The following is a 25,503-nucleotide window of genomic DNA, read 5'->3' on the forward strand; positions in this document are numbered from 1 at the left end:
CTTTTCGAAAGGAAGTATTTTGATATTCCTAGCAATGTTGTTCAAGAGTTCAGAATGATAGGTTCTACAGGATCATTTACAAGAAACTTGTGATATTTTCGGTTCTGACACAGGAGATTTGCAGGATATTTTGATTTTACAGTTGATGATTCTTTCTGGAAACCAAACTAATTTCCAGAGTTCAATGTATGGAACAAATATCATCCAACTTTTATCAGAGAGTAAATAAACATAAACAATTATCTACTACAACGTTATATAAATGGAGAAAATGTTTAAAAGTTTAAAAGTTGAACATTATGCAACTGCACATTAAAGGTTATCATCCTTTATACAAAGAACAGTAGCAAAATAATAGAAAGCACAGTCCCCATATGTTCGATAATCTTTCAATCGCACCTCCTAAATCTCCAAGCTGACACAGAAAATAGTGGTCTATCCTGCCAGCAAATAAGTAAACATCCATTCTCTTCTTTGATTTTATATCCATCATAGCCATAGCTCTGCAATAATCTGTTTGCCTGCAGCATACCATGGTAGCTCAGAGGAATGCTCCCAAACCCAGCTAACTCGAGCCTCAGGATCCATTTTTCCAACATCTCATGCCTCTCCTTTCTCTCAGTTCCCTCACAAGCGATGATGTTCTTAATTTCCTCCCCAAATAGCATCTTCTCAACCTTGTGCCGCTCTAATGATGCTCTCGATACAGTAGACTCCAAGCAATCAAATAGTGCAGCATAAAAATTCAAAGCTTTTGTGACCCTCTCCATTAAACTAAGCCCGTTATGATTTGATTCCTGCTCAGTTATCACCATCAATTTCGGTGAGAGACTCCTAAGTGCATTTAGAAAGCTGCCCATCTTCGGTGAAGCAGAAGGAGATAGTGGGGATAATGCTGAGTCAGGACTAGAGCTATAGACGTTGACCAAATCTTTCTCAAGCCACTCACCTAGAGTATGTCGGTTTTGGTTCATCCGTAAGACTCTCTGAAAATGGTTAGAGCTTGGATTCTTAGATCCTGATGGAGAGTTCCTTTTATGCATCTCATCATCCATGGCCAAGAGAGCATGCAGCTGAAGTACAGAACTGACAGCAAGAGCTTCTCCAGTCTTAACCCGCAAATTTCCAAGGTCAAGATTCTCTAGTTTGCTCACAATAGGATTGAACTGAAATGGGATGTCTAGCTTTTCAGCTTCTTCAGTCAGCCGAAGAGCCATTTGCTCTAACACCTCTTTCTTCTCATGAATACCTGTTATTCTCAAATGAGGTGGTCCTTCTGGCCGTGCGCTTAATGTTTGAAGAAGATTGATCCACTGGGCAGGCTCGGAGGAATTGAGATCGATGATATGAACCATCTTCTCCCCTTCCATGGCCTCTATAATGGCCTCATTTGTGATCACGTATGAAAGCTTTAAAAAGGGACAGAGCTCAAAGAATAATCTTTGAACAAGAATTTCTTCAGATATCAAAGATACTTGTTTTGGATTGAGAGCTTTGTGCAGACCAGGCCATCCTTTAAGAATGCGATCAGCAAGTGCTGCAGTGAAGTAAGCAGCAATCCGCTGCATCGTATCGCCATCAGGAGAGGCAAGATGGGAGATGTGCTCAAGGCTAATATTTGCATTCTCAACACTACCAACCGCTACATGGTTAGCGCAGGCAAGAAGAAGATGGATCAGACACAAACCCCTCTCTTCAGATTTCAGTTCCCTCAGCCAAGGGTATGGTGATCCTATCCCTGGCGACAGTGACATCCATGGAAAGAACTGATGAGGTGAAGTTACAGATGATGATCCCTCTTCTTGAACCATTCCTACCATTAACGACGAGACCAAACTCAACACCCTGAACAAGAAAATATGACATGAAACATGCTAAAAAATAAGTCCATGTTCGATGAATAAACTACATAACATATATCTAAGTAAAAATTGTAAAACAGTCCAGAAACAGAAGATCATGATCTTTTCTACCATCATCTTAGTAAGATTCTTGGACTAATCTCGGTTAAAGGGTTAATAAGTATATTTTTTGCTTTCTTACATCTTCCAAATGACTATTAACAGCCTGTTAGAATATCTAAATACACACTAACACAAAACATAAGGTGATGGTTAAATTCCTAGGAAAAGAAAAAAAAAATCCAAGACAGGAACACTGAAGAAAATTAACAGTCCTTGTTACAAAGAAACAGAGAAATGTAAACAGAACAAGCCAAATAGTATCTCTTTTTTCTCTGAAATGTAAAGCTAAATTCAGGGAACTTTCTTTTTAGCTGAGGAAGTGAGAAAAATTTCCAGATAAATATCATTCAATTCTTAAGAGTACAATGTCTAGAACCCTCCAGTAAGTATCTCTTTTCTCAATAATCACACTTATGAAAAGCTAAGAAAATGATGACATTTGACGCATCTCATCAACAAACTAGAAAATAAAAAAATAAATAATAAAATTGGAACAATTCAAGCAGCAATGCTAAAAAAAGCATTTGTATTGGTCCCTCCGCCGCCTCCTCCTCCTCCTCCCTCTCCCTCTCCCTCTTCTAGGTCACATCATATATAAATCTGCTGGCAGTGATGAAGTTCTTCTGCTAACGTTTCCCCTGCATGTAGAACTGTTAAAAATGCATTCAATCAGTTTGTGTGACCAATTTTTCGTAGCATTGCTTGTAGGCAAAAGGGAGTCTGTACACTATGCACAATCAATTTGATGAAGAAACAAGTATCTTAGTTGCATATTTTCTTGAACATCTAGCTAAAGTATACTTCATAAAAAAAATTGATTTGAACTAGCAGCATGATATGTACATGATTATTATTATTTTTTCTAATAATATATTTGATAATGTAATTCAACTGTTTTTAAAATTAATTTTTACTTGAAAAATATTAAATTAATGTTTTTAGATGTTCTTAAGTAGTTTTGATATGTGCTTATATTAAAAGTACAAAACATTATTTTTACATATTTTTTTATTAAAAATATTTAAAAAAAAACACTTTGCTTTACATTACCAAAACATATATTTAACATGTCATTATATAATAATATATATCTTTAATTTGTTTTTATATCCCTAATGGAGCTAGTATTATCCTTTAATATGCTTTAAGTTTCTAATATATTTCACCTGTAAGATTTTTAGGCTAACCCATTGGAATTGGTTACGTGATTTGCACTTAAATACATCACTTGGAAACTTAATTAAATGTAAACTTTCTAATTCATTTATCATGTGCACATCACATAAGTACTGATTGTGGTGAGTTAATTTAAAAATCTCATCCAAATGATATATTATTAGAAACTCAATATATATTTAAGTCATTATACAAGGACATAATGAAGCCATTTCAGTTAGAATATTTTTATATCTTGTAGCCCAGACAAGAACATGATCTTTCTTTAATCGGACAGAAGATTTGTACGCATTTATTCAGGACACCACTCGATTGTAAAGCCATGTAAGAAAAGAAGTTGTAAACTTTAGTGCAAAATCTTTATGATTTTGGAAAGTGTTACAAGGTGATCTGTCATTAAGATCGGATACTATCTGACCTGCATTAAATATCAGATATTCTGATGAGTTCCATGCCTAGTTACTCTGTTCCTGATACTGTTGCTATTTTGGAATGTGTAATCCCGTCAGGTTCGATGGTAAAGATTTCTTGGAGAAGTTGGAGGGCAAGAAGATAATGTTTATAGGGGACTCTGTTAGTCTCAACCATTACGAGTCACTGCTATGCTTGCTTCATGCAGCCGTTCCTGATGCCAGGATCACAACGCAGACGAGTAACTCGACTAACAAGGTTACAGCCCTTGTTATTCCAAGCAAAATTGAGTCTGCTTTTATGTAATTGATGGTCTAGAACTTCTCAGGATCATGGTATATCAATATCGGTGTTTCAAACGCACTACTTAGTAGACACTGAACAAGAACAAATCGGCCGAGTATTGAAACTTGAATCGATTAAGGATGGAAACACATGGAAGGATATGGATGGTTTAGTGTTCAATACTTGGCTTTGGTGGTACCGGAGAGGACCGAAGCAACCGTATGAGCTCGAAAAACTTGGCAAATGTGGAAGATTTGTGAATTCAATTGAAAAGGAATCAAGCTGATGTAGTGTGTTTGATTTTTCTGCTTCAAATTTCAGATGGGATTATGTTCAAGAAGGGCAGAGTATACTTAAGGACATGGACCGTATGGTGGCTTTTCAGAAAGGTTTAACAACTTGGGCAAAATGGGTCGATTCGGATGTCGATACGAGTAAAACCACAGTTATTTTTCAGGGAATTTCTCCATTTCATTACCAGTAAGGCTCTCTTCATTTTCTGATAAGTGTTTTAAGAATTGATTCATTTTTTCTTTTCATTTGAATTCAATAGATTAATGCTATTTTCTCACGACTTGAACGTTTTTGTCCCTGAACCAGTGGAGAGGAATGGGACGAACCAGGAGCGACAAATTGTGGAAAGGAGACAGAGCCAGTTAGCGGATCAAGTTACCCTGGTGGTTCACCATTGGCATTGCAAGTAGTAGAAGATGTGTTAAGTACTATAAAGAAACCTGTTCATTTACTTAACATAACAACTCTTTCACAGCTGAGAAAAGATGGACATCCGAGCTCTTACAATGGCTTTAAGGGCATGGATTGTACTCATTGGTGTGTTGCAGGAGTTCCAGATACTTGGAATGAACTTCTCTACACAGCTATTATCAGTTAGAAGAAAATACACATTTTAGTTACACATATTCTGTAGCACAGTCATTGAAACTAGCCTGCTAGATGTCATCAGTCTCCTGAAATAATGCACACAGTATGGAAGCAAATTTCTTGATATAGCCTGTCTTTTCTGTAATTGTTTCCTGAATAGAAGAATGGTTTCACATTTGATTGTTTATTCCTTTGTCCATGATGAAACGATTATTTAATTTGCCTCTGTCTAGTAGTGTTTGATTAATATTTCAAAACAGAAAAAATAAAAATAATAGAGACATCTCTCTTTATATAATGAAACGCAAGTATTATAGTTTTAGAAAGTATTTAGAAATATGATAGTGGTTGTTTTTAAAAGTGTTTTTTTTATTTAAAAATACATCAAAATAATATAATTTTAATTTTTTTTAAAATTATTTTTGACATTAATATATCCAAATGATTCAAAAACATTAAAAAAATTAATTTTAAACAACTTTTTTTTTCTTCAAAATTTGGTGAAACAGTATAAAAAACCAAACAACCCCTAATTTTATCCTTCGAAGAAATGAAAACTTTCCATGAAGTGTGGTGGAAAGAAATCATTCTTACAAGTGGGAAAATAGAGTTTTTTTCTTTAAAAAAAACAAACAAACTAGCACAATGCTCAATTGTTTTTTTTATAAAGAAAATAGCTTACTAAAAAAAATTATTTTAAAAAATAGCATAATTCATCAAGTTGCATCAACATCATTAACTCGACCAAATTAAATTTTACAGGCCGGCAATGTCACGACGGCGGCCTTCAAATTTTTACCTAATTTTTTTTTATAATGACCAGTTCGTTTGATTTCACGTCTCTCAATTTCAATTGTCTTTTCCTTCAATTACATTTATGCATGTTTTATTCCAAAAAGAACATTATACAAAGAGACAGGTTCAAAATTCAAGACAATGCCAACCCTGTCAACCCAATTGTTATCAATAAAAACATTTGTAGAAATGTCAAGACAATCAAATTAAAAAAAAATGCAAAATTGTACACCCACCTTTTTAATTTTTAGCTGACGTCCACTTTTACTTAAATTTATAAATATAGAAATTATTTTTTTTTAAAGTGTTTTTTATTTAAAAATATATAAAATAATATTATTATTTTTGACATCAACCTATTAAAATAATAAAAAAATATAAAAATATTTAAAAAATCTCAAGATACTTTTTTAATTGTAAAAAAAAAAAATAGCCACGTCTCAGTGTGTAATTAGTACTCTATTGCAGGATTTTTTCTTACTGCTACTTCTTTTAAAAAAATTGAACACTTAAAAATAAAAACTCTGAGCAAATTGAGGTGAAAAAAAGAGAGAAGCTGGCAAAATAGGAGAAATTTTTTCCTAGAAGCACAGCTATACAGGCCAACCCGCTATTTTTTTTATATTAAAAAAGGAGTAAGATTCCTCCCATAGTATTGGGAATCTTGCCTCTTTTGTATTCTGTATAACATCTAGTCGTCATCTACGTGCTATAAATCTACAAGTATGAACCCTCACAAGTTCAAAGTATAGTGTAGTCTAGCCATAACGAACACACTTGATCATGTAGGAACTATGGAAACCACCTATCTCCACATTGGTATGATATTGTCCACTTTGAGCCTAAGCCCTCATGAATTTGCTTTTGGGCTATACCCCAAAAGGCCTCATACCAATGGAGATATTTGTTCATCCTTATATACCCTTGATCCTCCCCATTTCTAGCCAATGTGGGACTTTGGTCGTATACCCAACAATCCTCCCTTCGAACAAAGGACCACCGAGCCTCCCCTCAAACGATCATTCATCCGTCCACTCTCTATCAACCATGATTCTTCATTCTCCACTTTACCGTGTTGGGGTCAGGACACGTCCATGAAGCATCCGGAGAGCACTACCTGACTTGAGAGTTTGCTCTTTCTAGGTCAACTCCTCTTCACCGTGTTGGAGCCAGGACACGTCCGTGAAGCATCTGGAGCACACCGCCTATCCAATAGAGCTGATCCACGGATTACATCGTGATTTGCTTGGGGGCCCACCACCTTTTGCATTCCGAGGATTCATCCATCATGGCTAACTCCAGGGCAAGGCTCTGATACCACTTATAGGAACTATGGACACACCTATCTCCACATTGGTATGATATTGTCCACTTTGGGCCTAAGCCCTCATGAATTTGCTCTTGGGCTATACCCCAAAAGGCCTCATACCAATGGAGATATTTGTTCATCCTTATATACCCTTGATCCTCCCCATTTCTAGCCAATGTGGGACTTTGGTCGTATACCCAACAGATCACACAATCACAAAAATGGCTTCTCTGGTGACTTCTTCCACTCTCTTCACACTGTGTTTCATCTTATTCTCAAATTCTTGCACAATCACCTGTGGGGTTTTCTACGAGGAATCAGTAACTGAAGACATGGCTATTAAGCGTATAGAGAAGACCACACACCTACATTTCTTCTTTCATGACATTGTTAGTGGCAAAATATAACGGCTGAGAGAATTGCTGGCCCCGATGAATTTGCCTTTGGTCACACAATGATGGCGGATGATCCATTGACAGAAGGGCCTGCGCTTTCTTCATAGCTTGTTGGAAAAGCTCAAGGAATTTATGCCACCGCCTCCTCGCAAAAATGATTTTTCTTTGCTGATGGTTGTGGTTCTGAATTTTGCATTTACAGAAGGTAAATACAATGGAAGTAGTATCAGCATTCTTGGAAGGAACCCAATCTTTGATGATGTGAGGGAAATGCCAGTTGTTGGAGGTAGTGGGCTATTTAGGCTTGCTCGTGGTCATGCATTGCTACACACAGTTTGGTTTAACAAGCAAGGTGATGCTATTATTGAATATAATGTGTATGTTTCACACTACTGAAACTGTCAAGCACGCTGGATAGCTTATTTGATTAGCAAGAGTCGTTGCTGTCAACTTATCAGGAATCTGCAGTTTTTATGCTTTGGTGTTTTCTTAATTGTTATGACTTTGCAAGATTTGCACTGTTGTTGCTGAAATTTAATGATATTTTTCTTTCTTTCTGCTCCCTGTTCAAAGTAATTTGGAAGGGGACAAAAGTTCTTGCAGACCAATCAAAAAGAAAGGTCAAGATTTCCTCCATGCATACAAAAAGCAGCAAAGAGCATGTACTTCTCAAAAAAAAATAAAAAAATAGAGAGTTTATTTCATCACTTTGTTTAATCCAGACCAGACTAGCAAGATCTTAGAATTTTTTCCCCACTAGAATCTGAATGGATATCTCAAACTGCACGAGTACAAATTGTATCACACTTCAAAACAAATTGAATACAAGTTTATAACACAAGCACATATTTAACAAATTCTTGTAGCAAAAATTCCCAACCTTCGCTTCACCGTACAGCAAATATCCAATTGCATAGTAGACCATAATCTTGGGCCAATTTTTCTGACAATTGATGATAAGAGCAAGCCAGGCTGAAGGATCTCCATAGAAGTCCCAGAAAATCCTGACAGGCCATTTGTTAAGATGCATGTCAAAAAGAAATCAATCTAAAAGAAAATATGAAAAATAAAACTCTGTAATTACTATTTATAACACAAAATGAAAGCAAAAACTATTTGTACTACCTTCAGCGAAAGAAGAGAATGGACACTTGTCCGTGTTTGGTTCAGTTGATCTTCATTTCGGGAAATTGAGAAATCTTGTGCCAATCTTCGCTCCCCTGTATCCCTTGTACACCTTTTTTTCCAGTAAAGGACATCTCCCGATCACAAGAGAAGAAAGGGAGGATGGGAGCCCCTCTTCAGGCATGGACTGGAGCTGAGGGCATCCATAGATTGTCAATTCTCTAAGAGAGGTGGGGAGTCGAAGCACCTTGAAGTCCAGAGATTTTAGTTGAGGGAGACTGCGTATTGTAAGAGATTTCAGAGTAGAGGGCAGCAGCGTCTCCTCAGGGAAGGATTCCAGATCATTGTACCTACCAAAAGTGAAGTATGAAAGAGAAGGGAGATTTTGCAAATCCCATTGCATGCGACTAGCAATGAGTTTCTTGCAACCTATAACATAAAGTGTTTGTAATTTATTAGAGGAAAAAACCTCAATTGGAAATGACTCAACTTCTGGACAACTCCCTAATATTTTGAAATTCACAAGGGAATGCATCCTCTCAGGCAATGACTTCAAATTCAAGCAGAAACTAAAATAAAGCTCTGTCAATTTTGGTGATCCTTCTTTGTTAAAAGATACTAAACTAGGGAACTTACTGATACTAAGAAATCCCAACTTTGGGAACAACTCTAATGGGAAGCACTCAATCTCAAGCCGCTGACATTCCCAAATCTCAAGTTTTGTTAAAGAAGGAAGGTGAGTGGACAGGGCCTTCGTTAGGCTGGGGCATCTACGTATGCAGAGCTCTTGCAGGAAAGAAGAGTCTCCTATCCAATTTGGAAATAGCCATAAACGGAGAGACTTTTTAAATTTACACGTGGCTGTAGTTTTTCAAGTACTTGTTCTTGCAAAGAATCATTCCAGCTTAATTCCAACTTCTTGAGATGCTCATTACCCTTCAAAACGACTTCCAAAGCATCTGAAGCATCAGTGACATTTTGAAGATTCCTTCCACAAAGTTTTCCACGCAGATGCTGAAGCTCCCCCAACTCTTCAATACCACACCCATTCTGCTTTCCCACAAAAAAATCAGTTAGTTTTCGAAGCTTTCTTGATTTATCTAGGAAAATAATTTGTATGGATCCTTACATGCATAATATTTCTTCCTTGAAAAAAATGAAGGATGGCCTGATTGAGGAGCCAAATCGTGGGAAGAGGATATGGCCTTAGATCACAGTCAAGTTCATTAACAGCTTCTTACTCTTGAGAATAGTTTCAAAACCATGAAGTTGTGCCACTTCACCACAAGCTGATCTGCATCGATTGGCACTTGAAAAAGGAGAATTTAATTTTATGATAGCATCAATATCTGTACAAGCTATAATGGTAGATTACTGATAAAAGGAATTCAAAAGATGATAATCCAACGTATGAGAGCAGATACAGAAGAGTTGTAATCCACGACATTTTTCGTGTTTGCAAATCAAATGTGAATGGCAAGAGTATTTCTATGTGTTTATGGATTCTAATCCGAGTTAAGATACAAAATTCCAATAAGAAACTAAAGCCCTGATCTAACTTGGATAGATCATTGATTCTTGTTGCCGCATCTGCTTGGCCATCCCTTGAGGGCTTGTCATCTCCTCTTCTGGACAGTAGCTGATGTTTGCTATGACCAAGGAATATCTCTCCTCCAAGTGCTGAGATTTGTTTTTACAAATTTCCAGCAAGAAACAGAAGTTTGTTGTAATCAGTAATCTTAAGCAGTCTTCCAAGCTTGGCTTGTGCAATGCTTTCATTTTGACATGGTGAGACTCGAAATGAATGTGCATTTGTAAAATTGATCGTTCCTCTTCTCCTCAAGAAACTACATAGAGGAAAAAATACAGAAAAAGTGAACTCATAAGGTAAAAGAATATGATGTAAAGTGGAACTATGGATGGATGGAAGTTATGATGAGCAGACTATAAAATGGAAAACAAGTTTTGGCCCCTGTACCTTCAATGGACATTGAAATCTTTTTGCAACCAAGGAAAAGAAATGAAACTGATCTGTGTTATTAAATCGAGCCTTTGAAGTTCCCATCCTTAAAAGGTAGTTCATGAAAGGTGAAACAGGCAGAACGCTGTTACATAATCAGTCCAACAATGTAGTTGTAAGAATTCTGCTGAGGAATATTTGTTGGGCGGAATCCGGGGACCGGTGATGTATTGATAATTGCTCAACGGAGGGATAAGCACACTGAGACACAATATTTTACGTGGTTCGGCAAAACCACCTACATCCACGGGAGAGAGTCATTTTATTATAGATAGAGAAGGGATACAATAAATACATGGAGGAGGAGGCACATCCACTCAACTCAACTCACTATTCACGCACCAACTCCAGCTCCTTTTCATCAAAAATGGCTGCTGAATTTTGACAATTGAGAAGGCTGCACATGGGAGTCAATGGTGGCTGCCATCTTCTTCAACAAAGGTGGATGGTCAAAGTCAAGGTTAGGCACATTCAATGGCAACACACCTAACAATCACCCCCTTTGACATTTATATGGGCAATTGTCCTCTTGCTTCTTCAGCACAATCTTGCATCCTGCAGCTCTTCCAAGCTTACCATTCCGAGAGCATCTCCGACCAAGTTTACAGGTACTCGCCAAACCTTTCAATCACCAGAGTCACCAAAGCACACCCTTGCTTACACCAAAGGATCACTTCAACCAGATGGTTTCACACATCACATCTGAAGAGTGTTAACGCTTGTCTCTGGGAACATTCCCCTTCGAGCGTATCAACCATGCTCGGTCCGGAATGATTTATCAAGCCTCACAACAAGGCTTACAACACCCCCTCAAATGGATATTCCAAGTGCGACAGTCATTATCTGAGTATCTTAATATGATCACAAGCCCACCACTCTTCCAAGAGTCTACTCATCCAGGAGTTGCGCCTGCCCTCTGTTCCACCATAGGAACCACGCCTTACTTCTCCATGAGTCTCTCGCTCTTAGTCTCAAGAGTCCAGGTCGCTATCCACCTTTAACCATGGGGGCAGCCCATTAAAGGTTGATCCATATCTGTCTTCATACTCTGAGTATTACAATGCCATCTCCGAGCTCACCACCTTGACAAGAGTCAACTCGTTCCCGGAACCTGCGCATGCCCTCTGCTCCTTCATAGCAGCCGTGTCTTAATGCTCCACAAGTTATCCACTTATTGTCCAAAGCAAATGTCTTCTAGCTCATTGATCTTTAGCATGGAGGCAATATCCATGAAAGTCAATCCTGCATTTGTCTTCATACTCATCATAGCCACTTCATTGGCTATCCACATGTCCACTTATATCTAGCCATTACATTGGCTCTGGGGCGTTCTGAACTGGGCTCATATCGTGGCCCACACACCTTCTCCTTAGGTGTCTCCGCTCGTCGTCATGCGGCGGTCTGAAATGGGGCTCCTCTCATGGCCCACACCTTCTCTCTAAGGTGTCTCTGCCTGTCGTCATGAGACGGTCTAAACTTGGACTCATAACATGGTCCTCACACCTTCTCCTGAGGTATCTCCACCTGTCGTCATGAGACGGCCACATCCTCCTTCATCGAGGATGTCTCCAGTGGCTCCAAGATTCTCTACCACCATGTGGACTTGGGAGAGATTACTGCCACTGACTACATAGAAAGAGAAAATTACGGTATACTCCTCGCAATCCTCCACCTTGATTTTTAAGTTTGGAGCTTCTATGCCTTTCTGCTTGACAGCTCCACCTACACCAACTTTCTTTGGTGGCTTCGCCTTTCATCATAGGCGGTCGCCTTTTATCACAGGCGTTTGCACCCCCTCAATTAGGTGCCTCTGCAACAGCTCTCTTTCCATCCTTGCATGCATTGGAAAGGTCATCGCCTGTTGTCTTCATCAAGAGCATAAGAGACTTCCTGTTGTACAAACTTTAACAGTCTCTGCTCTGAGCTTCATCTGGGAACACTTCTTCTCCTTGCACATGTTGTCTCATTACAGTACCTCGTTGGATCCCTCGGGTACTCTTGCACAATCTTCGTGTGCCCTCGTGCAATTACTGTTCTCCAGATTTCTCCCTATTCCTTGCTTATGTTTGACAGCAGCTCATCCCGTCACAACACCTGTCCAAGTCAAAATAGGGTGCCAATCTTTATCCCCTTGCTGTATTTCTCTTCCATTATCAGGGTCTTCATCAATTCTCCCCTCGAGAAAACACAGTCACCGAATCTGCCTTCTTTCGAGAAATCACCACTCCATCAGATCCTTGATCATACGGAACCCAACTGTTCCCCTTGTGCCGTCATCCTGCTAGTCTTCAACTGTTTCATTACAAACTGCTATATATACGAAAATAGTACCGTATGGATAATCCTTCCACTAAGCAAGTTCCCAGGAAAGATTGGAGGGGTCACAACGGTCCCGCTTAAAACCCAATCTCCTAGACAGAACTTCTTAGGCCATATCTATCCATCGTACTGTCTCTCCGTATATACAACCATTTGCTAGCTTTGTTGTGGCTTTGCTTTACAAGTGATCTGGAATATACAGGTTTAATACATGATTTCTCAACATCTAGCGAGACTACCAGTGCTTAGATTCGTCAAGATTGGTCTTCGTCAATTTCCACTCTCCACCTCAAATCGTCCACATGACCGGGTGTCCAGAGTGTCCCAATTTTTCCTTCCATCAAGGCATTATATTTCCCTATTAAATAGTTCAGCACATGTAATTGGGTAAACATGTGCACCTTTTTCTTCTTCATCTCCATCGACCACCATGATGACCTTTAGATGCCTCCTGATCGGGCAATCTCTCTTTAATAATTCACCACCGTTATTTTTGGTCTCGAATCTCAATGATCGGACCATACCATTGCATCCGGAATGATCAAATTAGCTGGAAACATGTCTTGAATCGTCCAAATCGCACTTCAGACGGCTAAGCTTTGATCAAAACAATTCTGGCCTGATCAACGGCTCAGATTCAATCTCAGATCCGGTTGCACGTAGGATCAGCTACACTGGATCCTATCCCTCGGCTCGCGGCTCGGCTCATGTCCAACTCGGCTCGGCTCGCGGCTGATGACGTGGCAGGTGGGTCCCCTATGCTGACATGGATGTTGACTAGTCAATTTCTTGCTGACTGTGTATGATGATGTCATCCTTGCATCATGTTGACGTCATTCTGTTCATGATACCGTCACTGTTCATGTCTACTGTTCACATTGGTCGGGTCAACTGGTATTCGGGTCGGGTCAACTCATCCGGCTAAAGAAGACGCGTGGCATGCGTGGGGCGCGTGGGCAGACGCCTTGCCGGAGAGTGATGGAGAGTGCGGCCATGTACGACGTCCGATTTTGACGCCGTTTTCACCGGTGGCTTCGTCTCGTCCGCCTCTACACAGTGGAATGGTCAAAACACTATTTTGACAACTTTCATTTTTGAGCAAAAAATCAAACACCACTTAAACCATTAGCTCTGATACCAATTGTTGGGCGGAATCCGGGGACCGGTGATGTACTGATAATTACTCAACGGAGGGATAAGCACACTGAGACACAATATTTTACGTGGTTCGGCAAAACCGCCTACATCCACGGGAGAGAGTCATTTTATTATAGATAGAGAAGGGATACAATAAATACATGGAGGAGGAGGCACATCCACTCAACTCAACTCACTATTCACGCAGCTGCAATGGCTGCAGGGCTGCTGCCCATGGCAGCAGCTCTTTCTCTCCTCTTTCTCTTCACTTCATTCTCATGTTCTCTCACACCTTAGCTCTCAAAACAAGCCTCTTTTATAGGCAAATGCTAGCACCAACTCCAGCTCCTTTTCATCAAAAATGGCTGCTGAATTTTGACAATTGAGAAGGCTACACATGGGAGTCAATGGTGGCTGCCATCTTCTTCAACAAAGGTGGATGGTCAAAGTCAAGGTTAGGCACATTCAATGGCAACACACCTAACAATATTGACCAAATTTGCTTATAAAGGGTTATTTTTTTGTCATACTAAGTTTTATGGAAACGTTGGAACTCTCAAAGACTGGGGGTGGAGGGATTAGAGGCATTCTTAGAAAGTGAAGGCAGGAGGCAGCTCACGAAGGCTCACCCCGGAAAATACTGGCTAGTATTTATTTCAATAAGAATCAACATAAGAGAATCTTCATAGCCCCTTGTCGGAAAATCTAGTCATATCAGCATCCAGATCATAACGCAAAAGCAACATTCAAAGCATCATCTGGGGAAAGAGTTCAAAATTCAGTTATATGAACACTAATCTTAATCAAATAGCAAAGCGATTCCTCAATGAACAAAATAAACACAGTTCTACGTTATATAAGCAGATAAGATGATCATTGAGAGTTTTAGCATCTCTGAAGAAAGCAAATGGCTTTGATGCACTGTTACCTTTATGGCAGAAAAAGGACTATTTAGGATAATACCAAGCCATGCTGAAGGATCACCACAGAAAATCCTGGCAACCCACCTAAGAAGGTAAATGTAATAAAAAACTTTGCCTGAAACACAATAATCCAGCAATCAAGTCTGGTAAACAAGGAAATGTCACAGTTCACCATATAAAATGTTCTTTGAGCAGCACATTCAATTTATATATATATATTATATATATATATATATATATAGCTGCATATAGGAATACAAGATCGAAATACAAAGTCAAGAACAAGAACAAAATAATGACCCAGCAATTTAGATCAAGGCAGACCAAGCTTACTTGAGCAGGGACAATTTGCACTATTAGACAACTAGGAAAATTCCAACGATGCGCACAAGGGTCCCTGCTTTCCTCAAATACACTCGATTTGAAGTTCAAAAGGAATAGTTTCACATTTGAAAGTACGAAAGCATACGCAAGCTTCCTTCTCCTCGTTGCTCTTTTGGACCAGAACCCCTTCCGAGACATGCCAAGCTTTGCAAAATTAAAAGTATATATGCAAGTCCTTCTGGAAGGTACTTGGGAAGATAGTACCCAACAGAATAGAAAATAACCCTAGTCGTCTGTAGATGCAATTTATCAGAATAAACCAAGTAGAGATCAGAGAAACTCTTGAACCAAATCAGAGAGTTCTGCAAATACTTTGAGTTTCAACGTTTGATGCTTAAATCAATGCAAGGATACAGAACAACGGATGATGATAAAAACATCAAGAAAAATGGATGGCTATACAAAGCAGAGTACATGGACCACTTGAACCTTTTGTGTGCTGATAAGTTGTTTTATTTCCCATTTATAGTTGTGAAGTAGTTCCTCAGACCGCCTAGAAACCCAACAGATAGGCAATGAACAAAGTGACAAAATCATTTGTGGTAAAAGTAAATTGATTCTCTCAATGACAACAAAAGCAATTAAGGATTGATCTTAAGAAAATTAAATGCAAACATGATAATACAGGATGTTATGTGAATAAAATGTTCTTTTCATGCATTGAGTACAAGCAACAACAATCAGTTGAATTTTCTTGGGGCCAACATTTTAGTTATCCTAGATTCATAACCGATATTGACACTTGTAATTTGGATTGAAGAACAAAAGGATCAAAATCCTGCTTGTAATTTGCAGTAAAATAATAACAAAATGTACTCTGAAATAGTGATTGATCACTTGCTAAAAGGAAAATAACTTGAAAATAGCAGTACCTCGTCAAGTTGGATTAAATTGATTTTCTTCCTGATATCATATATTCTGGACATGTGATGTACTTCGGGAACTTCCTCATCTCCCCTTCAAACTCCTTTTCCAGCAAAGGACATTGCTAGATAGTTAGAGAAGAAATGGAGGGGGGCAGCCCTTCTTCTGGCATGGACACCTCCATGCAATTCATAATTATCAACTCTCTAAGAGAGGTGAGGTGTTGAAGTCCCTTGTAGTTAAGAGATTTCAGATTTTTATGTGTCCTGATTTCAAGACGGGTAAGGCTTGAGGGCAGTAGCGTCTCCTCAGGGAAGCACTCCAAAACATCATTGTCTGCAATTGAAAATCTTGAAAGAACATGGAGTGATTGCAAATCCCATTGTGCGCGGCCTGCAATGAGTTTGTCGCAACCCCAAATAGCAAGTCCTTTAAGTTTGGAGGGCAAACCCCCTACTGGAAATGACTCGAGTTTCGGACAATGAAATATGGACAATTTCTCAAGGGAAGGTAGAAGTGAATGCATATTCTCAGGCAATGACTTCAAATTTGAACAACTCCATAACTGAAACTCTTTCAAATTTGGGGCAAGGGGCATTCCTTTACTGAAAGATACTAAATTAGGACAACTACCAATAGTAAGAGATTCTAATTTAGGGAACAACTCTAATGGGAAAAACTCGATCTCAAACTGCTCACATGCCCTGATATCAAGTTTGGTTAAAGAAGGAAAGTGAGTAAAGAGGGCCTTCTTCAGGTTGGGGCAGCTTCTGATGTAAAGCTCTTGGAGGAGAGGAAGAGAGGAGTTCCCAACCCAATCTGGAAATCTTGTACCTCCATACCCATTAATGTAGAGAATTTTGACATTCACAGGAGGTTGTAGCTGCTCAAGTACCCTTTCATGGACGAGTGGATTATCCATATCACAATCCCATACTAACTCCAACTTCTCAAGATGCTCTTTACCCTTCAAATTGGCTTCAAAAGAATCTCGAGTATCTGTGACATTTTGAAGATTCCAAATACAAAGATCACCAGATAGATGCTGAAGCTTTCCCAACTCTTTAATGTTAGAGCCACTTTGTATTCCGATAAAGAAATCAGTTAATTTTCGAAGCTTTGTTAGTTTACCCATTTGCAGTGGCATCTCTGGCAATTTTGTGTGTTGAAGATCAAGATGACGCAAGTTGATCAAGCTTCTCATGTTAGCTGGCAACTCAACAAGCTTAACACAAAAGTGCAAGTTCAAAATTTCCAAATTATACAGACTGCACATTGATTCAGGGAGCCTTGTAATCTTTGTACGAGAGAGATCAAGATACCGTAAATGCTTCAAGTTGCAAATTGAATTAGGCAACACAGATATATCATGAAAGGGGTGCAAAGATAGCACTCTGAGGCACTTGAGTGCAGGCAATAAATTACTTATTACCTCAACTTGTTTTATCATGTGTTGAGCAATTGGGGGTTCTTGATTGCCTTGAATGTCTGATAAGAGTCATCTTTTTTTGCTCTGTATGATAAATGGCGAGTCCTTTCAGTAGTCTTGCTTGAATCATCACCTTCTAGCCTGAAGCAAAAATCCCCGGATGCAAATCTAGCTAAATCATTAATGAGGTCATGCATTACGAATAATGATGAACTGAGACTTGATTGCTGAAAAAATTACCTTGCCTCAAGCTCATTGAAGTACTCATAACCTATTTCTTCCATCTCATTATTTCTCCTGGGTTCCTCTAAAAAGCCTTCTGCCATCCATAAAAGGACCATCTCCTCCCTTGTGAATTTATAACCCTTCGGAATTATCGCGCAGTAAGAAAAGCATCGTTTTAAATGAGATGGGAGATAATGATAACTCAGCCGCAGAGGTGACAGAATGTTGTCATTTGACAATTCCCAAAAATTGCTCTTTAAATGATATTACTTGCGCGTAGTAACGATATTTTACTTCCCTGTCTCACGGACATGAAAGGTTTCAGTAAAAATTCCCACTGAGATTGGTTGTTCCAAACATCGTCTAGAACAAGCGATAGTTTGTTCCCTGACAATTTCTTCTCTAGCTCGCAATGGAGTTGATCTTCAGTCATGTTGTCACAGTTCATCGAACCAACCCCCTTCAGAATATCTTTTGTTACTTTGAGAACATCGAATTCTTCCGAAACATAAACCAGGCTTTGAGATCAAACGAGAACAAAGACACTTAGAAAAATAATTTTAATTAAATACTTATTTAAATCACAAGTAAAAATAATTTCTTTAATATTTTTTAAACCCCTACTATCATGAGCTATCACGAGAACAAAGATACTTAGAAAAACAAACATTTTATTTTTAAACAATGAAAACATTGTTGTGGATGTCACCTAATTGTTTAGGTTTTATATTTGTATTTAATAGTTATGAATTCAAATTTTTTTATGAATTTAAACTTTTTTAAAATTATTAAAAATTTATATAATTATTAATTTGAAAGTTAATAAAATTAATTAAAATATGTGAAAGTAACTCGTACACTCACTTTTAATAATAATAAAAAAAAACGTTGTTGTTTCTCTTCATGCTGGAGAGCAGCTGTCTCCCACTCAAGGCAACGTGTCACCATCCCTTGAATGATTGGATTTCAGCCGCTGATTTGAGTCATGGTCTTCTGAAATTACCTTTCCCTGTCTGCCTCTGACATCAACCCATTTCCCATGAAATTTCTTTCTTGTAAATTCATGGCTCATTATAGCCTCAGTTTGGACGTCTAATTTGAAGAGCATAGAAATTTTCTAGATATTACAGGGTTCCTACTTTTTTTTTATTTTATTGTCAAGTAATTATACCATAAGTTTAATTGAATGTAGATATTATTTAATTGGGTACATTTAACCCTCACTCACCTGTTAAGCAACCAAACTCTCAAACTCACCTATTCAGCAAGATGATTCCAATATACTATATTTTTAAATGATCATTAGCTTATTTTATTTTAGTTTCTAGTGCATTGTTACAAAGTGAATTTCTTTTATTAAATAAATCTCATAGAAAACTATATTTCTAAAAAATAGACTATTTTATGAAATTTAATTATATTAAGGATAATGAGTTGAAAAATATTTTTTAATATTTCATTATACCATGAAAAAAAAGCTAGAAAATAAGTTTTTTTAAGATATTAGCGCTATAAAATAGTATAAATGCTAAAAATTATAATCCAGATGCATCGGCTAAGATCTCTAACAATTCTATCAAAAACAAATCTCTAACAAAAAACATTATTTTTTTCCCCTTGAGAAGTATAAAGAACACAGAACTCGCAAAAGCCTTTTCTCTCTCGGCCCTTGTTATGCTCTGGACTCCATTTTACTCGGTTTTGTCTTTGATTTATTTGCCTCGAGATTCCATCTTTGAGAAAAGGTGGTTTGATTGGAAAAACATCACTAAATGCCAAGCTTTTCACGTGATGTGATCATGCAGCAGAAGATTGATAAAGTAAATAAATAAATTATAAAAATTATAAAATTCAATTTTTAATAAATATAATTTTAAAGGATATAACTGTTTTAAAATCACCTTTTCGTTTAGTTAAGGCCTGCACCAACCAGTAGAGGATGCTGAAATGCAAAGAGTTCGAGCACAAATTAATAATGTTTCAGAATCTTCAAACCATTTGAACCTGCAAGTACCACTCAGCTTTGTAACTCAGTTCCACAAGGTAGCAGTACACAACCTACTTCTACAAAATCTGCATCGTATCCAGGGATCATATCTTATAAAATGTACCACTACGAGACAGTTTTTTTTTTAACTTAAAAAAAGAATATTATGTAAAAACAATCTGAGATACGACTAATTGGTTCAAAAAATATATAAAAAATACAATTACAATAAATTAACTAAAAAAATAACAATAAAAAATAAAAAACCAGAATTGAGCCCTCCTAAATTATCAAACAACTCAATATTGAGGGCGAAACTATAAAAAAAATTAAAAAAAAAAACACAAAAAACCATATTAAACCAGGTGAACTCACCAACTTCGCAACCATAAATATAAAATTGAGATAGTCTCGTGGAAAGAAAAGTATAAAAAAAAAATTGAATGATAAAATTAAAATAAATTGATTAAAAAAAATAAAAGAAAATAAAAATCATCTCACGTCAACCCATTGAAACTGATGATTCTAGTTATAAAACTCAGGGTTAACACCATAAAAGACAAGTTGTTAAAAATTACGAAGCAAAACTAAAAAATAAATTAAGAAAGAAAAAAAACCAAGTAAACTCGAAAAAACTACTAGACCCGGTCCAGCTCTAAAACTCGCAACTCGTGTAATTCTAGACCCGGGTTCAATAAAAAAACTTGCCAAAATAAAAAATATAGCAACAAAAAAATGAGGATACAATTTCATAGAAAAAAAGACCAAAGGAAGATGAAATTTTAAAAACAAATAGCAATGAAAAATAATAAAGACTAAAATTGAATGATTAAAAAATTATAGGGGTGAAATTAAAAACAAATATAATATGATAGATTTTCTTAAGAATTTCCTTAATTTGAAAACAATTTGTAAATTAAAAAATCATAGAGGGTTAAAAGGTTTGGTGGTTAAAGAACAACTTTATCATGGTGATGGTAAAACAGTAATTTGTTTAAGAAATTTTTTTTTAAAAAACATTTAATTTAATAAAAATAAGGATAACATACCATTCTATTTAACCATGACATTGATTTTAGATTTAAAAAAGCAATAACTATAATTATAATAGAAGAAAGACTTTCTTAAAAATTAAGAGAAATGAGGAAATTAATTTGTTAATGTATTTAAATAAGATCATATATTCTCTTACAAATTAGAAATAATGAATCTAGTTTACATAATACTTTCCTAACAAAAAAATCAAAGCAATCTGAATGCTTGTATATAGGAATTGCATACATAAAAAAGAATAAAGAACAGGTAAAGAAGGTATACTTCTTCATAACAATGCTGGGTGGGTGCTAGGATTTAGAACTCCTACACCGTTCTTACAGATTTCAGAGAACAAAGATTGCGAGAATTTGCCAAGTTTTGGCTGCATCATTCCATAGATGGAATTTGAATGTTACCCAAGATAGTAACCTCTTTAATCACCACTTATAAATTATTTTATTTTAAATACTAAAATTTTCAAAATTAAAATTTGAGTTTAATTTTTTTTATCAGTCATTATCCATTACAAATATTATAATCCATTTTAAAAAAATATTTGGATAAAATTTATTAAAAAATAAAGACCGGTAAAGAGGTGAATGAGCCTATCTCATGTTTTACCATTAAAAAATATTTTGTTACTACTCGACCCATACCTATCACCTTAAACCCATACACATACTTGCCTATGTAATACTTGGAAAAAAGTAGCTTTTCAGTAATGTTCATTTTAGTCCATGAGTTTTTAAAACGTTTCTTAGTCATATTTTTTCTAAGAAAACATTTTTTTTTTTACAATTTTTTTTTTCAAGTTTTTTTTTTTTTTTTTACAATAAAAAATGCATCCATCCAACAAAGTTAATGTTTAAACATGTAAGATATACTCAAAATTATTTTAAAAGTAATTTAATTTAAAAATTATATATTTAAGAAAACTAAATAGAAGATGAGCTTCACTTTCAAGCTATATAAACTTATTGTAAATTAACCAGAATTTATTGTAAATTAAATTAAATATCCCAAGAAAAAATAGCTATTAAGATATAGTAAAAGCATTGTCACAGTTGTTTTGTAATATTTACAGGAGGATCTGATTTTGAAAATGACCAAAGGATAAAACAGAGGAAGCATCTGACTGCGATAACAGAGTCGGAGGATTGCTGTCAGCTTCGATGACCGGAGAACAGACAACGGCAGGAACCAACGATGCCAAAACCCAAACGATACAAGGGATTGGGGGACAGCATTTCTATTAAATCAAGAGCCAAAAAGCACCGTGGAACACCAAAAGACTAAAAGGCAGCAACAAAGCCATAGAACACCAAAAGGCTAGAAGATCAAAACACAAATATTGTAGGCAAGCAGTTTCATTTCTATGAAATTGCTCTCGCACACCATTCTTTTCTTCAGCTACAATTATTTATCTGCTGCTATTATAGATGAACATCAGACAATCCTCACTATTGCTCTACCAATTTCTTTTAACTCTTCATCAGCGTTAGCATTTGTAGCATCCATGAGTGCAAAGATTGTCTAGAAAGAAGATTGTTCAACAAGTGCAATAAGTTTATTCAAGGACAAAGATTTAACTAAGAGAGAGAGACAAAGATTGTTCAACAAGTGCAATAAGTTTATTCAAGGACAAATAGAAAGAAAACAAGATCTGTACAAATTCACTGGAATCATCAATGCAGAGAACTTGCACAACTTTAGATAAACAGGGCAAAATCATTAAGTGCCTGCTCTCTTGAGTGACTTTGGCCACTTTCACTTGCTTCTGAATTTTGATTCCAAAACGCGGATGCTTCCTTGTTATGAACTATGGTTATGTTCACTTGCTTCTGAAGGCTTGGGTTGTGGGTTTCTCATGTCAATTGAAGCAATTCCAAGTAAATCCAAAGGACATTGGATTTTCGTTGCTGATTTTTCAGTTATCATCTTCTTTTTTATTTAATTTTTTGTTGTTAATAATTCATATCATTTTTTTTAGTAGCCAGTAACCCATTAATTGCTAAGCCGGTCATCCAATTTAAGAACTTAGCCATTAGCCATTCCACTTCTTCTTCCTCTTTCCTTCGTAGATCCAAACGAACATAATTTATTACATCTGAAATCTTCTCATGGAAAAATTTAATTAATTTATTTATGAAACAAGCACGAAATCCAAATATCCCTCTCTCAGATCAATGGTTTACGAATGGTCCGTAAAGATTTAAATCCCTATTTTTCCTTTGAAATCCCATATCTGATGAAAGAATTTGTTTTGCTTCTTAATAATTTTACCAAGTTAACTAGAGAGCGGAAATGGCGGATTATATGAAAATGCCTAATTATTTGTCCTGAACAACAGTAAACTCCAAAAAAGATATGACTTACATGTAGTCCAAAATCATTTTTTAACTTCTGCTTTATATGGAATAAAAACAATTTAATCAAAGTTAAATAATATATAAAAGATAAAAAAAGTTTTTGAATTTCGAATTTTTGGGGAAGGGAAGAGACTAGAGAAAGAGATGGAGAACTTTTATTTTTTTTTTTAATTTTTGAAGATGCGGGAAAAGAGAAAGGGAGAAAGGATGTGGATTTTATATAATTAAGGGTTTGATTTATTTTTGGAATCAGTTGCAGATTTGATGTTGCCAAGCACGTCAATAACAAAAAAATCCGTTGCAAATTACTTACATAATTTAATTTTTTTTAATTCCTTTTAGCAATGGATTTCTATTACTAAATTCTTTGTTGATATTAAAAAAATCATATATACACATTCTGTTGTTAAATTAGCAAAAGAAATATTCCGTTGCTAAAATTCGATGATAATAGACCCCTGTCCAAATTAAGGGTGGTGCTGGCAGTTCAAAATCTGAAGCACGTGATGATCCTCCAGCTCGATATATTGAAACAGAATGATGATTATTATTTATGGAGATGAATGAGACACAATAATTATGGAAGAAAATATCTGAAAGATCTTGGGCCTTAAACAACCTCTGATTGTTTTTTATTTGAAATCTTGGGCTTAAACAACCTCTAATTGTTTTTTATTTGAAAAACTAGTATTAAAAAAATATTTTATATAAAATATTATTTATTTCATGATATAATAGTAATAGTTAAATCTACAATATTTAAATTAAAGACCATTAATATTAATATATATATTTTTAAAATTATTTTATAACCTCAATTTCAAAAACAATCTTAACCAAATACATTAAACTACTTTTTGTTCAACCTCAATTTTAACTACAGTTTTAACCAAACATATATTTTTCTAAACCAACTACAACTAAAGTACTTTTATAAAACATTTTTTTAAATATGTAGTAGTTCGCTTCCATTGGTACTGTTATGGTTGCGGGTGCTAGTCATCATGTCTTGATTTAGCTGAGAGAAGCTTTGGTATTGTATTGCAGGCTGACCTAGGTGGAGGCAAATATTTTTCTTTAGATTAATATGGATGTTCAAGTTAGTTTGAGCCTACCTTAACTAATCTTACAGGTTTTAAAATTAACAAATATATAAATATTTAGTAACTATCATATTAAGAAATACATTACTCAAATCTAATATAACAGGATGAAAAAACTCTTTAGTACAATTGGCAGGGGCAGATTTTTAAACCTTGCATTTGTAGGAGAGAAGCTTTGGTAATATTGTCGGCCGACCTAGGTAGAGGCAGATATTAAACTGACATTTGTAGCTTTATAGTTTATACTGGTGCAGCATCCATGAGTGCGGTGCAGCATGTATTCATGAGGTGAAAATTCAAATAGCATAATATTTAGTACAGATTTTCATTTAATTAGAAAGGGAAATTTAATTTTTCCATGATTAACTATCAAGAAGTCGCATTTGGGCACGCTGGAAGTGTTAATGTTGTTAATCTACATATCTACTACAACATTGTACTCTTCGCTGTGAGTTCTCGAGATGATGACTTTCTGTGCTTTAATAAAAAAAAATTATAATACATAAAAATAATATTTTTTTATTTTTTAAAATTATTTTTAATATTAACACATCAAAATAATCTAAAAACATAAAAAACATTTTAATTTTTTTAATAAAAAATAATATTATTTCTTCTGAATTGTCACTTGCATCAATTGTGATTCCCAAACGTGGATGAATTTTATATTATTTCTTCTTTTTGCATGTATTTTTTTATAAAAATAATTAATAAAATATTACTAGTTATTTATAAAATAAATTTTATTAGAAAGGGCCTGCCTACACTCCAGAATTATTTTTTAACTTCAGCTTTATATGGAATAAATTTATTTTAATCAAAGTTAAATAATAATAAAAAAAGATAAATCAAAAGTTTTAAAATTTTGAATTTTTGAAGATGCAGAAAAGGAGAGAATGGAGATTTTATATAATTGAGGGTTTAATTTATTTTTTGAATCAGTTGCAGATTTGATTTTGCCGCGTGAACAATGAAAAATCCGTTGCAGATTACTTAAATAATTTAATATTTTTTTAATCCTTTCTAGCAATGGATTTGCAATAACTAAATTCAAAATCTGAATCATGTGATGATCCTCCAGCTGGGGTTGCAGCAGAACAAGATAGACGAACAATAGTAGGATTTGAATTTGGATTCAAAGGAAAGAAGCCAAAGGTTTCACCGCTCCCATTGATCATTCTCCTTTTCTTGTTATTTTTTTTTAAGAAGCAATTTATGTAACGGAAGTTGTGAAAATTACTTTGTTCTAACCACAAATGTTAGAATGAGAAAAGTACAATACTAATCAAATCAACTTAAGAAAATAATTATAGCAAAAAAAGATAATGAAGTTTATGTTATATATGAAGATGAATGAGAGACAATA

At 35.7% G+C, this 25,503-nt stretch overlaps 3 protein-coding genes and 1 pseudogene across 5 annotated transcripts; 2 read left to right on the forward strand and 2 right to left on the reverse strand.

Annotated features, from left to right (window-relative positions):
- Nucleotides 1–226: 226 nt before the first annotated feature.
- On the reverse strand, nucleotides 227–2,238 carry LOC118054268 (scarecrow-like protein 3). Its single transcript, XM_035065779.2, has one exon. The coding sequence runs from the start codon at nucleotides 1,818–1,820 to the stop codon at nucleotides 390–392; it is 1,431 nt and encodes a 476-aa protein (XP_034921670.1). The 5' UTR covers nucleotides 1,821–2,238; the 3' UTR covers nucleotides 227–389.
- Nucleotides 2,239–3,932: 1,694 nt separating this feature from the next.
- LOC118054599 (protein trichome birefringence-like 38) lies at nucleotides 3,933–4,905 on the forward strand. The gene is made up of 3 exons (XM_035066233.2): nucleotides 3,933–4,055; nucleotides 4,158–4,316; nucleotides 4,437–4,905. The coding sequence occupies exons 1-3, from the start codon at nucleotides 3,997–3,999 to the stop codon at nucleotides 4,726–4,728; spliced, it is 510 nt and encodes a 169-aa protein (XP_034922124.2). The 5' UTR covers nucleotides 3,933–3,996; the 3' UTR covers nucleotides 4,729–4,905.
- Nucleotides 4,906–7,043: 2,138 nt separating this feature from the next.
- On the forward strand, nucleotides 7,044–7,613 carry LOC118054290 (dirigent protein 22-like; annotated as a pseudogene).
- A 2,116-nt stretch (nucleotides 7,614–9,729) lies between these two features.
- Nucleotides 9,730–17,595, reverse strand: LOC118054273 (putative disease resistance RPP13-like protein 1). 3 transcript variants are annotated; one of them, XM_073408285.1, is made up of 5 exons: nucleotides 15,998–17,595; nucleotides 14,747–14,825; nucleotides 14,448–14,576; nucleotides 10,321–10,447; nucleotides 9,730–10,189 (listed from the first exon to the last, which is right to left on the reverse strand). In XM_073408285.1, exon 1 carries the CDS (start codon nucleotides 17,437–17,439, stop codon nucleotides 16,114–16,116), a length of 1,326 nt encoding a protein of 441 aa, XP_073264386.1. In that variant the 5' UTR covers nucleotides 17,440–17,595; the 3' UTR covers nucleotides 9,730–10,189; nucleotides 10,321–10,447; nucleotides 14,448–14,576; nucleotides 14,747–14,825; nucleotides 15,998–16,113. The 3 variants fall into 3 exon arrangements, with proteins under 3 accessions (XP_073264386.1, XP_073264387.1, XP_034921680.2); XM_073408286.1 differs by lacking the exons at nucleotides 9,730–10,189; nucleotides 10,321–10,447; nucleotides 14,448–14,576; nucleotides 14,747–14,825 and adding an exon at nucleotides 15,172–15,358; XM_035065789.2 differs by lacking the exons at nucleotides 9,730–10,189; nucleotides 10,321–10,447; nucleotides 14,448–14,576; nucleotides 14,747–14,825 and adding an exon at nucleotides 15,377–15,618 and having other exon boundaries at nucleotides 15,998–17,593.
- Nucleotides 17,596–25,503: the final 7,908 nt, after the last annotated feature.

The sequence above is a fragment of the Populus alba genome, chromosome 3 (genome assembly GCF_005239225.2).
Source record: "Populus alba chromosome 3, ASM523922v2, whole genome shotgun sequence".
Taxonomy (NCBI): domain Eukaryota; kingdom Viridiplantae; phylum Streptophyta; class Magnoliopsida; order Malpighiales; family Salicaceae; genus Populus; species Populus alba.